The sequence below is a fragment of the Drosophila grimshawi genome, unplaced genomic scaffold (genome assembly GCF_018153295.1).
Source record: "Drosophila grimshawi isolate 15287-2541.00 unplaced genomic scaffold, ASM1815329v1 contig_44, whole genome shotgun sequence".
Taxonomy (NCBI): domain Eukaryota; kingdom Metazoa; phylum Arthropoda; class Insecta; order Diptera; family Drosophilidae; genus Drosophila; species Drosophila grimshawi.
The window spans coordinates 14529471-14546631 of record NW_025063240.1 but is presented as its reverse complement, the minus strand read 5'-3'; the positions used below and the strand labels follow the sequence as shown (position 1 = coordinate 14546631).

The following is a 17161-nucleotide window of genomic DNA, read 5'->3' as shown; positions in this document are numbered from 1 at the left end:
ACTGTTAAAAGCATACTTTTAGGCTGCGGGATAAACCTAGATAATTCGTTTTCAAGAAGTTCTTTTATTTCCGCTATTTGAAAGGACATAGCACATTAGGATGGCAAGGACCTGTGTATCATTCAGTCTTATCCCATACCCACTTAGTATTGAAAAATGTCTTGGCTTTTTTATAGTTGATTATCTCTTGTTTCAAAAATAGTCATACAAATTTATTCATTGCTTAAATATACATATATGTATACATATGTGTTGTAGTTAATTCTCGAATGCTATCCGGCGCTCCCCTACTTAATTCTATATAATCTTATTTATGCGTATTGTATGGGTAAACAATATAATTAAATCGATTAATAGATTATTGTTGTCATAAATTATTAAATCTAATTCAAACACTACACGTAGCTCGAGCACATGATACAATGTCGTCAGGCGAACGATCGATCGTTCGATCGTTCCATCGATAGCAACTTGGAGAGTGCTACTAAATCGTGTGCACAATCGTGCTAACTAAACCTAAATCAAATAATTTACAATACTTCTTTCATGTGACTGCGATCGATGAGTGGGTTGCCTAAATTATATCGCTGTATGATAAATAATTATAAATGTATGTTATTTATGCATGTATGTTATTTGTTGTATGAGTGTTTCTCTTGATTTTTTGTTGTTGTTGATTGTTTGTTTTGTTTTGTTTTGTTTGGTTATGTTAAGCTGCCGAATGCCCTAACTAACGTAATCTGCATTTACTACACCCTATTATTCATAAAAATATATCACAAAATCAGTGAAATGAAAATTCGCTGGAGTATTTGCTTGTTTCGCTATGGATGATGCATTATGAATTTTGATACGAACAATGATGGTTTGGCAATGATTGGTCCCGCCCAGACGCTACCAACTCCAGGTGAGCGTCTGTCATCTAAAGCTGAGGCCGCATTTGCGACTGATCTTCGGCGTGTGTATGTAGGCAATGGACAGCAGCAGCGGCACATCATTCTCGGACAGCTGCAGCGGCGTTGTTATATCGCTTAGCGGACAAGGATCCGTTTCGAGCAGAAATGCGGCCAGCGTCTCCGATTGTAAATAGATCTCCTGCAGTTTGGATTCCAAAAAGGACAGGCACTGCAATTGCAATTGCAAATAGAAATTGTTACAATCCGTACAACATGCAGTCTCTCAGTCTTTTTAGCGGAGTTTACCTCATAGGCTGGGATTCCGCCAACGTGCATGGCCTGAACAGTTTCAAGCATGCTGGAAACCAGCTGGGACATGCCCACTGGGGTGCTCTGGCCACCCGCATAGGGGAACTGTTGCGCCTGCGATGAGATTAGTCGCACATCCCACTTATCCATGTCAGCGACAATGGCAATATTCTCGGCCGGCTGTGAGATGAGCGAGGCGGAACGTGCGGCCAGCGCCAAATCCTCGCGCAGATTCATTTCCCACTTATTCGGCGGTGCACAGGTGCCCTTAAAAACGCACACAAATACAAATGGATTATAAGATTATTATTATTATTAATCAGTAGATAGTAGACTCACCTGTAGAACCATATCGGAGACATAGTGATCGCTAACGCTCAGCAATAGCGATGGAATAAAGCCGGCGCGCAGCTTATCACCGGGTGGCTCGTCCTCTTGGGGCAGCTCCTTGATGCCCGGCACTGGCAGCTTCAGCATCTGCTGAGACTCATTGACGGCCGCACATTTGGCTGCCACCGAGGAGACGGAGCTACGCTGCGAAGGCACACGTTTCGCCTGCTGTCGTCGAGTGTAGTTGGGCGTCGATGCCGGTTCCGGCATCGATTTGAGCGTATCAATCGAGGCAGCCGAGTTCACGGGCTGCAAGGCGCTGGAGCTGTTGCTGCTCTCGATGTAGCAATGCACCTCATCCGTTTCAAACTCCAGCTCAGTGGCATTGGAGGGTGTCTGGTATGTGGCGCCACTGCCACTGAGCGTGCCACCACTGTTGCAAACGATGCAACGATCACTGCCCACAGCCGTTGCCGAGATTAGGGAACTGCTGCTGCTTGCGAGCTCAGCTTGATGTTGCTGCTGCAGCTGGTAGAGCGTTACGCTGCTGTCGCTGGGCTTGAGCGTCTCGTTGGCCTCCAGTTTGGAGGCCTTATCCATCAGCAGATCATAGTTGGACATGACCAAATTCTTGCTCTTCATATAATTGGTCGCTATCTGTGGATACTGCTCAAAGTTGAACTTCATGCCCGAGTGCTTCTTGTTGGCAAGGGAAGCGTCATGGGTGCGTTGATGCAGGGCGCACAGCATTGCTGGCTTGCTTGTGTCATCTGTGAGATCCTCGCTGCTCTTCTTGAGATTGATCAGTGGCTCATTGTCGCCGAGAACAAAGACGACACCGTTGCCATTATCCCCGGCTGTCTGACGGCAGATGCCGTGCTCCCGTTCGATTAGTTTCTGGCAGAGATCAAAATGGATTTGCTCCTCGAGACTGACATTCTCCTTGATGGGCTCAATGCCCCACGTCATGCGATCGCTCTTGCCCATACTATTCTGTGTGATTAGATACGAGAGCGACAAGTGCGAGACGCGTCGCTCCTGGTCGAGAGATTCCACTTCTTCATTGCTGATGGATGGCGTATCGCTTTCGACGGAGTAACTGCTACAGCGTCGCTCCAGCTTACGATTGATCATCTTGACGCCCTTCTGCAGTTTGGCAAGATCGCTGAGACTGAGCCCCTCCTTAACGCCAGCGGGCACAATGTTCCAGAAGAAATTCTTTTTGCTTGGCACCGCCGCTTGCTTCTGTTCCGTTTCCAAAGCTGGCGTCGTCTCGGATGATTTGTTATCATCGAAATCGAGCGCTTCGATAGCGCCATCATCGATGCTGCCGCCGGTGCCCGCAGATCCCGCATTCGAATCCTCCTCCATGCACATCTCAACGTTCTCCGGCGACGTCACCGTCAGACGTATGCGTCCATCTTTGCCAGTGCGAAAATATTGCTGGGCTTGGCGAGCGAGTAGCGTCTTCTTGTCGATGCCCGTGTCCATCAGATAGTTGCCAATACGCAGCTCCTGCTGCACAAAGTGCGAGTCACGAAATGCCAGCACATTTGGAATCTCATTCTTCTTCAGCGTGCCAATGAACTGAGCATTCTCCTCTTGTTGCTGCTGTTGCAGCTGCTCCAAATCCAGTTCATCACCGCCGCTAAGCAAATCGTCCTGCTGCTGTTGCTGCAGCAGATCAGCATCATCGACAATTGCATTCAGATTCTGTTTACAGGTAGCGGTGCGACTCAATCCTGCACCAGCTGCAGCCGCACGTGACCGCATCATGGGCGGACTCTTGTGCCGCTCCTGATTGCTCTGGCTGATGACCAGATCCGTGATGAGCTGCTTGTTAAAGTCCTCTCGCTTGGCGGCGCGTCGCACCTCGCTGCAGCGTATGAAATACGTGAGCACATTTAAGAGTTTCTCTACCCACATCTTCTCCGATCCATAGATGACGGTGCGTGCCAGTTTCGGTGGCATTCCAATTGCTCCATACAAATCCCCCAGTTGTGCCCAGAGCGCATTATACGGATGCTTCTGCGAGACCTGCAGCAACTTGGCACGTCGCTCAATCGCCGCCGTTGAAGGGGATGCCGTCGAGCGTCGTGAGCTGGAGCTGTTGAATGCGGAAACAGTGGCCACCCAGCCGAGGTGGTAGGTGAGTATGCCCGTCAGCATGGTGCTGATGAAGCTGCAACCGATTAGAATAATGAGATTAGTAATCAGTTAGCTACTGCCTCAGGTTATTCTTACAAATTGGAATCCTTGGTATCGGCAAAGGAGAGCAGATCGCAGAGTTCCTTGATGAAGCGCTCGGCGACGGTCTTGGAGTACTTGCTGCCACTGGTCGTGATGCTCAGCCAAACGGGCGTCTTGATGCGCGGCGCCGTAAACAGATCGCTGAACCATTGCTGCGTATCCCGCCAGGCCTGGAACATGATCTGCCAACACAAAAAGTGGCATATTTAGCAAAGGGAGCCAGGCTTAATTAATCGATCAAAATCTCACCTGCAGCAAGTTCTTGGGATTGATGTAGGCGTGCTCCGTGCTGGCCCTCAGTCGACTCAGCATGGACTCGAGCAGCGCAATGTGCTCGCTGCAGAAGAGCTCCATTTCCTCCTCGAAGGATTCGCTCATGGTGATGCACACGGCCAGGCCGAGTTTCGACCGGCGTCGCAGATTCGCCGGTCGGCGTCCCATCTCTGGATTGCTGCGCGACTCATTGGCACAGTAGCTGGCGCGCCTGTATTGCGGTGGCGCCATACCGCTGCCCTCACTGCCGCCGGTGGCAACGCCGCCAGTGCCGGGATTCGCATTGCCCGGATTCGCCTGAGCATTGGCCATGGTGGCATAGTTGTCGCTGAGGTAGCCAATGTAATCGTTCTTGGAATGCTCGCACTCGAAGGAAGTGCGCAGATTGCGCGAGATTCGGCGCTGCAGACAGCCATCGCTGGCGAACTCATCCAGATGTGGCGAACTGGCATAGAAGGCACAATCGTCCAGGCTGAGCTTGCGCATCGCATCCGATTGATCGAGGCTGCCGAGGCTGCTGCGCGTGGAATACTGACACGACCACTGATCCCCGCTGGAATAGGCGTCACCGGTGCCACTGCCACTGGCGCTGGCCGAATAACCTGAATCGGTCGCATTGCTGTATGTTGAGGAGAAGCGTGGCCCACTGTCTGCAATCGACAGCGATCGCTGGTCCGGCGACGGCACCGGCCCCGGCACATCCAATGGTGGCGTCAAACTCAACGGCCGGCTGACACTGACGCTGAACGGGATCGAGAACGAGTTCATGGAGAGGCCATCCATGGAGCCGTGCTCACTGCAAATGGAACTGCGCGGCGTAAGGCTGCTGATGGAGAGCGTGGAATAGGGCGAATGACCACCGCCGCCAACGCTGCCAGTTGCACCACCAACCGTACCACTGCCCGTAGGCGTTAAATACACCTGGGAGCAAAGAATGCGAGCCGGTTGCGGCAGCCAGTGCACCTTCAGCGCCGTGCCACAAAACGACATCGCCAAGGAGCCAAAGACCATCTCACCAATGGGCATAATATCCGCGCCAGTCGGACGATTGTGCTGTTAAATCGAATGGAGATTATCAAAATGGGAATTTGATTTGTGGTCTGCGGCATCTGCTGCTCACCTTGTATCCATATTCGGGACATACTTCGATCAGATTGCTGATGTTATTGTTGGAATGTGCTTTCGCCTGAATTTTGCCATTCTGCAGCGATGTATATTTGTCATTCTTAAGGAACTTGCCTCCGCCTCCACTGCTGTTGTTGTTGTTCGAGGATCGGCTGCTCTTGCAGCCGGCATCCTTAAACGTCACCTTTTGCAGTGCATGGGAATCGAAGAGCAGACGTCGTCCATGACTGTCATTCTCTCTGTACAGCAGGACGCGCACCTGGCTCGCATCGAATGGGAACTGGCTTTAAATAAAAAAGAGCGAGAGAGCGAGAGAGAGAGAAGGGGGAATCAGTTACAGCAAAAAACAGCGAGTGCTGACGTCTTTAAGATGACGCAAAATGATATTGGTAAATTCACTCAACACCGACGAATCGAAAATGTGAAATTAATTTAACCACATTGTGATTGCATCTTGTTGAAGTTATTCTAAAAACCAATACTGATTACATTCATATATAAGTAGCCCAAGAGACCTTATCAGTCAGCGCAATATGCTCACTCTAAGTTTACTTAGTTCTAGTACCACAATTAAGCGCAATTTGCTATAAATCACAACTTTGAGACACTCAAGCCTAATTCGGACGTATTCCAGAATTAATAATCAGCAAAAAACAATGAGAAATATAAACTAATCCTATTCCCGACAAAGCTTTCCATTCCATAAAAACAAAATGTAAAATTAGCCAACGAAATAGTAATTGCAGATTAGGCAACACCTTTGGTAACAGCAAGGTGGAGGAGCAGGAGCCCAATACAAATATACAATTACTAAAGCAGTAGCAGTTGCACAAACTGAACACTTATTGTTCTTCCAACTGATATTTCTTTAGCATTCATTTGAATTTTCTATCAGCTATTGCATATTTTCCCAATATTGGCGTTTCTGACTTTGATTTTATATATTACAAATAAAATAAATTAAAACCATAAATGAGAGTTTTCACAAATCTAGGTGTCAGTTTTCTAAATCGTTGTAATTGAAAATGTAGATGAGTCAGGTGGGTTTGAAAAGTGACCAAATCCCGAATAATACAATCACGTAATTTCATAGCTGCTGCTGACTCAGTCAACAATTGCTCATCTCCAGCACAACAAGCACTCCAGCACCCTGTGGCCAAACCACTCAATCGGAATCTCAGTGTACGTCTCCACCTCCACCTCAGTCTCCGTCGTCGTCGCCGTCCTCGCAACCAATTTTGTCTCTGTCTCCGAGTCTGTTTACGTCTTTGTCTCTGTCTCGGTATAATGCGCACATCTTTGCGCTTCTCATTGTCGAGCGGGTCATTTGGGGAAACTGTGCCCGCTCTATAAATAGAATCATTTGGCACGTGACGATTACTCATGGCGAACGACCATGCTCTATCGATTGCCTTAACCAGCTTGTCATTCGTTTTATTATATATTTTTTTTTTCCATTTCTAGTTTTTGGTTGACAACAAAAGTTTTTACGATGTTGCCAAAATGAGAGCCGAGATAAAATCGTGTCGTTTAGCTGCCAGCTGCTAACTGCTAACTGCTAGGAAAAGCATTATCGATTAACTGAATTGACTTGAATCACTTTCACAATTAAATGCAACACTCGCTCGATTAAACCAGTTGGTTGTAAATGCTGGAGTATCCGGATGGATGGATGGATAGATGATTAGTTGAGGGATTGTTGTTGCTGCCCTGTTTCGTCACATCCACTTGAGTATTTTTTGTAGCGTCGCAGATTTGAGCTAATTTATTTTTAGTGGATTTATAAATGGCGCGTCTAACAATAAGTAGCGCTAAATTGAGAAATACGTCAACTGACCAAATTAGCGCTATAATTAACAAATTTTTTATATATTTTTTTTTGTTGATTTTTTTTGCTGTTTGTGTATGTTTGCATGGTTTATGAAGCGGTGCTGTAGAAGTGTGCGGTTGCGTGGGGTGGCCAAGTGGTAACTTAGTTTATTGCTTCATTTTATTTTATGCCACCGCGATAAGACGGGGGAATTTAGAGTTCGTGTGGGTGTGTCTGTCTGTCTGTCGGTGTGTGTGTGTGTGTGTATGAGTGTGATTAGTTAGTGGGCCCGACTGGATCACGAGTGTAGCCCCAACGACCCCCTCTTCCCACACCAGAATTAAACACAGGTCGCGCGGCCCCTTTGTACTTAAAGACTTAAAAAGCTATGGTGTCCGAGCGTTTCAAAATGAAGACCCTTGCAGGGGCTCTCGATATTTCTCTCTGTATTTTCCTCTTTCTCTGGCTGGATGGGTGGACGGTGGTGGCTTACCTATACTTAAACGGCGCCGTATGCATGTAAATTGTAAGCTGTGAAACGTAGATTGCTTTTAACTGGCAACTGGCAACTGGAACTGTGCTAATTGCATTTGGATGAGGCGCGACGTAATGGAAAACAATCCGTGTATAATATCTTTATGGCAGCGATGCTAGACGCCAAATGAAGTTCAAGGCAGTTGCGAATCATAACGCAAACGACAAACGACAAACGGCAAACGGAATCACAATCGGATCGCCTCGGATCGTCCCGGTGTCGACCAAATAACACGACGATAAACAAACGAGTCGAATATGAGTGCCAGTGCGAGCAAGTGCTCGCATGATCGATATATATACACATATCTAATATATATATATATATATATATACATACACATTTATATAGGTATGCAGATAGGCGACGAGTGCGCGACTGGCCGACTACACGACTTGCCTGCCGCCGCTTGGGGCAGCGCAATTGGGGGCACACGGGGGCGTCGCATCAATTGAGGCCTGGTCGCGCTCACATGATTGCCCCCCCGTCCAGCTGCGGACACAAAGACGAAGCAAAGAGCATCACATGTGTGCCGGTGCCGGTGCCCAGTGTGCCCACATATTGTGTCTTGTCAGAGTGTCAGAAGAGTGATGTGTTAATATTTTTTTAATGTGATTTTTCCTGCAGTGTTTTGTTATTGTGGCAGCAGGCACTTTCATGATGGATTAGTAATGGCAGTTCCAGGATAGACAATGGCCCAATGGCCAAAGTTCACAAGTAAATTGCGTTTGGACTTTGGCCACAACGGATCGACTGATTGACTGACGAACCGACAAGCTGATATATAAACCGACAGACTGTGAGCGATTGACACCCACTGACCACCACTGACCCAAGCCCAAAAACTCAACTGTCCAACGATCACCCAAAAACGGAGATCAATCAGCACAAATAATTAACGTATGATTGCCAAATGTTGTACTTATCAAAAGACCCCGTTTGATTGGCAAACGTTAACGTTCAATTACTATATTTATTTACTTTATTTTAAGCTCTAATGCAACTGAAAAGGATAGATTATATTTGATAGCCATTACGATTCCATTGATTATACATATTATTTATCAGCGCATAGACATAAATGACATATACAGTTTCGTCGATAACCGATAATGCTTCCACTTCCATATATTCATTATCACCTTAAAAATGATTTTATTCGGGGAAAATTCGCGGTAAATTGACAAATAGCTATAAAAAAAAATTGTACTATTGATCTTGTAAAGACGATAAGCTTGAAAATTCACAGCACGTTAATTGGTGTACTATAGAAAACCTCTCTAATATTAATGACTACATTAAATTCGTGTAACTTTGGGCGAGTACATTAAATTTTATTACTACAATTATAACTATAAAATTCAGATAATTAGACACTACCTGTCATCTGATTATAAAACAGCATCTACAATGGCTATTATGGCTTCTAGTGGATATTGTGAAATTGACAAGTTTAAATGAAAGTCAAAAAAAAAAAAAAAACAAGAACAAAAAAATAAAAAAAAAGGAAAAGTCACGTTGTGCATTGCTATTGGAAAACTGAGCATATCAGTTATGATTACTAAACGATTGGCAAAACCAAAATTCTGTCCAGCAAGTGGAGGGGGGGCTCAATGCACTCTCACGGATGGCTAAATATAACCTTGCCAAGGGTAATTGAACTCTGTCACAAGTCTGGCAGTCATTGAATGATAATTCTCTGAATACTGGGGGTTGTTAACTGTTAACCGTTCACTGTGTGTGTTCCCTGTGAACTGAAGTTTTGATAGCATTTTTGTGCAAGGGTATGTCTTGCTTCGGTGCATGCATGCAGATCTTTATTTTTCGCACTCTGTTGCCTTCTCGCTCTCGCTGGCGACATGTGCGGCTCTCGTTGTTGCTGTTGCTTTATTTTTTTATAATTTTTTTGCTTATTGTTGTTGTTGTTGCTGTTGGTGCTTCATCTTGTTTTCAGCTGCTTCTTGGCATACGCTTGGATCACATGCTTTTTTTCAGCTACGCAAGCAAAACAAAAAGCGAGCGCAACAATAAAATACACACAACAAAAAGAAGTAGAGAAAAAAAAAGAAAATGAAGGCAACAATACTAAGCAAATACATGCAAAGAAATACATTAACCCATCTAGGCATACATAAAAAAAAAACAACAACAACAAAAAACAAACAACAACAAAAAACATATGTACAAATGAAGCAATGGCCACTTGAGAAGATTGCGTTGTTTTATGGGTGTTTGTTGCTGTCTTTGGGCCAAGGCAACGGGGCAGTCAGTTTGATTGATATGTTGCTGGTTATCAGCAAACACTCGACTTAAGTATGTATTGTATTAGCCCTTGGCATTTACCACAAAATGACCAATTAATCAGTCATTCATGCATATATGTACATATATAGATATATATCGCTTTATATAACTAGCAATTGGTAGTCATAATCAAATCAAGCGGCAACATCTGTTAATCATATTACACAGAGTGGTCGTCTGTGTCTTTCCCTCTGTGTGTGTGTGCAAAAAAATAAAACAGATTTCCAAAGTGACTACAACAAAGCAAAATTAACAACAACAGCAACAGCAACCAGTTGCTCCATACAACAAGTCACATGACCAAATCAACCAACGATGGCGACGACGATGCCGCTGTCGCTGCCAACGCGTCAACAACAGCAACCACAACAGCAACGAGCGACAATGAAAATGACAACAAGCTGTGCCGGCAAAGGCGCAAAAGTCGACAGCGCAGCCAGCGTCATCGTCGCCGACGTCACTTTGTTTGGTATATATTTTATTGTGTTCGAGATACAACAAATTGACTATCGTTATCAAGAGATGCAGCAAGCACATTAAAATCATATAATGCCTGTATATACAATGTATACTCACTCAGTACACAGTATACAGTATACAGTTAACGTTGACCTTCACCCTCCACACCACCAACCGGAACCCACAATAATACTGCTCGGAGAGTGAAGTGCGCAAATAATCGAGTGTCAAGTTCAATGCAAATTGGCATAAGGGCGTATATAATTGTTGCTGTCGCTAATTGCCAACATTGGCATGTCCGAATGTGCAGAGTGCGGCCAGGTACGGGTAATAGCCACCAATAACATGAGAAATGTATCTGGCAGCAAACAACGACGACGACGAGAATTGATTGCCAAGTGACACTTGAAACAGAGCAACCAAAAGCAAGACAAACAATGAATGGAACGAGCACACACACACACACACACACATACAATAAATACAACACGTGCCCCCAGCAATCGATCAATGAATAGAACTTAAATCGGACCACTCAACGTATATAAATATACATAAATACATACGCACAACAAACAAAAGCGAGACACAGAAACCAGAAGCGCCAAAACAAGAAACCAGTCAAAAAGCAAACTAACTCCAGATTGGGGGCCGGGGGTTAGGTAAATTGCGTCTCTTTTTACCTTTGGTCATGTGACGTGAGCTTTTGTTGTACAGCATGAGTCAAGATGGGAGCGGTTCACAAAAAAAAAAAAAAACAAAGAAAAATACATAAGACAGAAGAAAAAAGAAAAAAGCGAAACAAAAAGGTGACTAAACTAAAGAAAACTTGTGAATAATGATTAATGTACTTGTTAAGTAGTGTTTGAAAGTGGCGAAAGTCTATTGAGCATGTCTAAAGTCTGGCAACGCTCGATAGGTGCTCAAGAGCGGCGAAAGTCGATTGATCTTCACTAATTGCAAATATCTCAAGGCCGGCAACATTTAAAATACTATTAAAAACTGCGGAAATCAATTAATTATGTATCGATGCAAATATCTCGACTAATAGCACTTTAAGCCAGTTTCAAAAGAGCGGGTTAACTAAATTACAACACTTTATAGTGTTGAGCATAGAAATGTTTACATATTCATATGTACAAAATTGCGATAACTGTTTCCCTATGTTAATAGCTTTAGTATCGGAACTACACTCCATAATAAACAGTCTTTTATTATCGCTTCAAATTACACTCTATTTTTCTATAAATTTTGGCAATAACTTGCTTTCCACAAATATCCATTGTTGTATAAGAAATAATTATAAACATATCAGTTTACAACAGCGAGTACAAACAATAAATCTGGTACTGCTTACATTCTTGGTAATAAATCCGAGTAAGGCTACATTTTGCTATCACGATTAAATATGTAACTCTGATTGAGCAAGTTTTGCTATAAATTTATACAAAATAAAATTGATTAATCATCGACTTCAAGTACAGAAATCAGCAGCTGAAAAAGGTAATGCAAACAGATTCTATTGATTGCCTCTGAGTGATTTATATGACAAAGATATAAGCTTGTGAGTGTGTGTGCGTGCGTGTGTGTGTGTGTGTGTGTATGGGTCTGCACAAAAGTCCTACTTGACGTTGCGAGGGCTTTGCATTATTTACAGCTGACAGCAGCACTTTCTACTTTTGGGTATTATGTCTAATTTGACGTTGGCCGTTGAAAAGCAAAAGCAAAAGCAATTTTGCTAACTGATAAATACCAAACGACAACAACGACGACGAAGACAACAACAGCGACAGTTGAGTAGACAACGCAGCGCGTTTAGCTATCAGTTCGGACAACAATAACAACTACATTAGCAATACAGCAACAGACAACAACAAGAACACAAACAACAACTGCGACGACAACACACTCATATGACTTGGCAGACCACGAGACTTCACACATGAAGCCACAGTGGCAAAGTCGACAACGTTGGCATTTAAATGTGACTATCTATACTCAGCTAAATGCAGCAACAACTAGTGGGGTATGCTAATATTAATAATAATAAATAATAAAAAATGTAAATATTATAAATAAATATGAATAAGCATGCAAATAAATGAAATTAATTTGAGTAATAATTTATTTATTGCAATGCTACTCTCGTGGCATATCTGAGGTATATTTCTAGTCAGCCAAAAGTCAACAGCATATTTATTAGTTGTTATTTACTGATGGCGAGACAGAGACACACACGCACACACGCACACACGCACACACACACACACATGTAGATGGAAACAAACAAACACTCCCATTAAGATTGCATATACCCACTGATAATGGGCACAGGGTGATTGTTTGCACTAAGGCACGAGGCACAAGGCGGCTGCTGCTGCGACGCAAATCTTTCCATACAAGGTGCACCACAAGAAGCAGTGAACCAACCAGCAAACAAAAAATAATCAAAACAAATATGCACACAATGTACACACTGTGCACAGTGTTCGAAAGAAAGCTTCACCAATGATGGGTACTGGTGACAGACAGACAAATGGGCGCCCACCGTGGCACATTATGATGATCTCGTAATGGGCCAATGTAAATCATAACAATTAAATACCACATAAGTCGGGGGGGATTACGTGCATATCTTCTATAAAGCGCTAATGATTGATGTGTGCGGTGTGGGTGTGTGCATGTGTATTTGTTTAAACAATTTGCGCACACTTATCAATTTACAATCAATTTTTGGCACACGGCTGGCCGCACAGCACAAAAGGGTCGACGAGAACCGAATTATTTATAACATTTTTGTCGATTGATTTATTTATGTGCGAAGAAGATGGAATTTAATTAGCAATCAAATAAAATACATAAATCGAGTATTTCACACGATAAGCCCAACCATCGCCTCCTCCCTGCCCCGTGCAACATTGTCAATAAAGATGAAAACGATTGTTGGCATAAAGTTTCCACAATCGAGTGCTAATTGTGGACATAGACATTGATTATATAGTGTGCTATATAGAGATATATTGCCACGAGCTCTGTCTGATTTTATTATTCGTGTGAAAGTTGGCCACTCACAATGTACACACTGTAAGTCTCACAAAAAAAAAAAAAAAAAGTACAAAAATAAAAGATATAGACATATCCATTTATCAGGAATTATTAACTATGTGCTAATAACTCTGCACACACACACGCCATATAGATATCATTGTGTGTGTGTATATGGGTTAGTGTAGCATTCGATGATCCATGAGGTGACTCTTTATTTGGTTTTGCCAAACATTTATTTTATATATATATATATATGTATATGCATACACTATATATATATATTTTGCTATTCTGTTATTTCGCATACTTTTCTGCTGAATGCTCATGTGACCAGCAACTGACTAGCAAAAGTCTAAATATGGACACGATTTAGCCATGATTCAGTGTGTGAATGTGTGAGGGGGGAGGAGCAGCCGTATGACTGACTAACTGACTAACTGACTGGCTGACGAACGTAAATATTGGCCAGTTAAGTAGACATATAGACATGTACATATAGTTATCATCATGATTATGATTACTTTTATTATGCCTTTCGCACACTTTCAGTAGAGCTTTATTTTATTATTAATTTTTTTAAATATACGCAAAATGTGATACAAAAAAAAAACCAAATTAATGCAGAGTATTTTCTTGAGCATTTAGTCGCAAGCCATGAACGATAACGTAGAACGTATTATTATACACACACACTCATATACCCCACACAGCCAAGTGGCAAGTTAATGGAAATTTACCTAAGCGTGTCGCCAAATATAAATAATTTAATAAATGAACATTAACTGTTAGCAGTCTGTGTTTATTTGGCTTACAGCGGCCAAAAACCTGACCTAGCACAATGTGCTGTACTCCCCCTACCTTCCACCCCCCTGCACACCCTAGAAAGCCGACAAACAGCTCGCTGCAACTGAGTTGAAGTTTACATTTAGCAAAGTGCAAAAACCCCGTAATTAATTAGCAAGTTGTGAAGCAACGAATTGGCCAATATACACTTGAAAGTGCCAAAATGCCTTTTAGTGCCTTATCGGGCATTGAAACGTTCGGTTTGGGGTGTATGGGGGGCCCCCTTCCGTACACTCGCCACATGCTCATCATGCATACAATATCTAGTGCATACATACACAAATATATATAAATATATCTACAAATTTGTGTGTACATACGTTGTGATCGGTATAATCGATTTAACAAAAAGTAAGCGCTGCGCAAACGATATGCGCACGTTCTGAACTGAATGGGGAAATGCAAATTGTAAATGAACAATTGAAATAGCTGTTATTATATTTGTTGTGGTTGTTGTTGCTCTTGCTGTTTTTGATCGAGCAACCCATAGATACACACACACACACAAGCAAACAAACAAAGCAGAGCATAGAGAGAATGACAGACCGACCGCAATCAGAGCAGAGCAGTTGCTGACGGCGAAGTGCAAGCGTCAAGAATCAACATTGTAAAAGCGCGCAGAGTTCAGCATACAGCATAAGCAAATAAACAGTAATAAATAATAATTAAATGAATTAACAGCAAAACAACAAAGCAATGCAATGCAAACCGAGGCACTGTATCAATGCGAATCACAGATACCCTAACATAAACTATATACAACACAAACGTGATGAACTCAAAATATCCTCCGCAAAGTAAGGGTATTGATGCATACACACACACACACACTCAGATACACATACATACGGCACCCAGCAGTGCCAAAGACAACAACAACAATGTGTGTGTATGACATAATAATCACGAGAGCAGGCAGGCAGCGACTGTGAACGCCGATTAGCAAGTCATGTGATTCGCTTTTATTTACATTTACGCCTGACGTCCGCTGTTTCGCTGCCCCCAATGCCGACGCTACACACCCATGCATACAAACACACTCGCCGATCGACAAGAGCGCGAGAACGAGAGCAAGAGAGCTCGCTCGCCTACAAAACGAAGTGAAACTAGCCGAACATCAAAAAGAGCGTTAACGGCGAAAATAGTATGGGGGAGGGGGGAGTGTATTGGGAAGCAGTGGGCAAGTAATAGTGCTGTTGACTGGGGGCGCACCTATGACTTGCACTTTGACTTCTCCAGTTATCAGAATATCACAGAGAGAGAGAGAGAGGGAGACAGAGAGAGTAAAAGAGAACAAGGGATGCAATTTGGCGTACGTGACGAGAATCGAAGCGCGTGCACTTGCCAAAAATGTTTGTTGGGTTATTGTCCCCATTTACGTTCGCCAATTTGCGTACAAGCCACAAAGAGGAAGATACAAAAGAGCGCCGCGAATTGACAGTGATAAAGACGAGGCGAACCACACCACCACCACCCAGTCAATATGCTTTCTTTACACTACTTGTGTTTGGGTACTTTGTATTCGGTGAGTGCATGTGCAGCTGCCTATTCTGAGCAACGGGGGTTGTTGTGCGCGCCTTTGCCTGTTTTCGCCACCCTTAATACCAGCTGTTTGGGATTTAACAGCTCAAATAAGAGATGGGTGCGTGACGAATAGTGCAGTTAGTTGTCACTATCAGCACGATACGTGTCGATGTTTAATAGTGTGCAATAATCAGGCAAACACTTACCTTAGATAATTTCTGGATGTTTGAGTTGATTTGCCGGACGACGAACTATTATTGCCGGCAGATGCGGCAGCAGAGGCAGCGGCAGAGGCGTGTGTACGTGATGCCGCCTCCGCTACTGTTTGTTGGCCATAATTTAGCGGCGTTGCGGGTGTTGTTGTTGCTGCTGCTGTTGCTTGGGTTGTTGGCGTTGATTGCGTGGGTGTTGCTGGTACCGACGGAAAGAACAGTTTATTCAACAAGGCCATAATAATATACAATTGGCGCAACAATCGCAATCATTTATTAAACACATCTGGCCACACAATTGAATTTTATTGCAGTTCACTTGAAACAGAAAGAATTGCTTTGCTCTGCTTTTTCTTTTCCGCTTGCAGCTCTTTCGCTGCTCGTCGCTGTTGCTGTTTTCACTGCAGTTATTGTGATTGTTGTAGTCCGTGGGTCTCGCTTTGCGTTGCAATTGCCTTTATTTGTCTAACACGCACGCGGCTTGGCTTGAGTGAGGCACAAACACAAGCAACAAAAAAAAGTTAAACAAATGCTTCATTGGACGCACTCAAGATTTTACACAATGGAACTTTCGCTTTGCACTTTTCTTCTTTTTTATTTACATTTACTCGTATGCATACACACACGCTGCTTGCTCTTCTCTTTTTGGCAAATGATCTCTTCCTGTCTTAGCCAAAATACACAAGCAAGCAGCAAAAGTACACAATATACACAACACGCGCGCGCTCTTCTTTTGATTGAATATTGCTATTTTTGTTTTTATTTGCTGGCCATTTCGTTTCGCTTATTATTATTATTATTATGGGGCAGTCGAGGGACGTTTTGACAAGCAGCCAATGTAGGCGCATACAATACCAATACATACACGAATACGTATATTGTGCATCTATTTTGTCGCACTTTTTAATCAAACTAATTAACGATTTTGCGCGCCCACAAAAAACACACGTCTGCAAATCAGGTGTGTACTTATTGAATTTATACTGCGTACAAATCGAAAATGGCTTATGCTGTTGTCAAGTTTTATTGTTCTGTTTCTAAAACTATTTACTTATTTCTTATTATTTCACGCGCGGACCCCGACGTGCATGCTACCCCGACGGCAAAACAACAACAAACAATAAATGTTATTTCTCTTGAATGTTAATACCTTAACACCCAGTAACAGGAACCACCGCGTCTTCTTGTCAAACTGTTAAACTTGTACTTAAATACTCATGTTAATGCTCAAAGGAGCTGTTAC

At 43.2% G+C, this 17161-nt stretch overlaps 1 protein-coding gene across 2 annotated transcripts; it reads right to left on the bottom strand.

Moving 5' to 3' along the window:
- Positions 1-173: 173 nt before the first annotated feature.
- Positions 174-17039, bottom strand: LOC6557094. Of its 2 annotated transcripts, none has more exons than XM_032743228.2 (7): positions 15913-17039; positions 5179-5467; positions 4035-5111; positions 3780-3967; positions 1545-3717; positions 1203-1472; positions 174-1125 (listed from the first exon to the last, which is right to left on the bottom strand). In XM_032743228.2, the coding sequence occupies exons 1-7, from the start codon at positions 16155-16157 to the stop codon at positions 919-921; spliced, it is 4449 nt and encodes a 1482-aa protein (XP_032599119.1). In that variant the 5' UTR covers positions 16158-17039; the 3' UTR covers positions 174-918. The 2 variants fall into 2 exon arrangements, with proteins under 2 accessions (XP_032599119.1, XP_001984224.1); XM_001984188.3 differs by lacking the exon at positions 15913-17039 and adding an exon at positions 7487-7579.
- Between the last annotated feature and the right edge of the window lie 122 nt (positions 17040-17161).

What these genes read in the sequence shown, in the direction of transcription:
- LOC6557094 (XM_032743228.2), bottom strand. Translation starts at nt 16,157, where the DNA reads ATGGCCTTGTTGAATAAACTGTTCTTTCCGTCGGTACCAGCAACACCC. An exon ending in ACATCCAGAAATTATCTAAG is followed by an intron (nt 5,468 to 15,912) that starts GTAAGTGTTTGC and finishes TTTTATTTAAAG; the next exon opens with CCAGTTCCCATTCGATGCGA. An exon ending in GTCCCGAATATGGATACAAG is followed by an intron (nt 5,112 to 5,178) that starts GTGAGCAGCAGA and finishes TCGATTTAACAG; the next exon opens with CACAATCGTCCGACTGGCGC.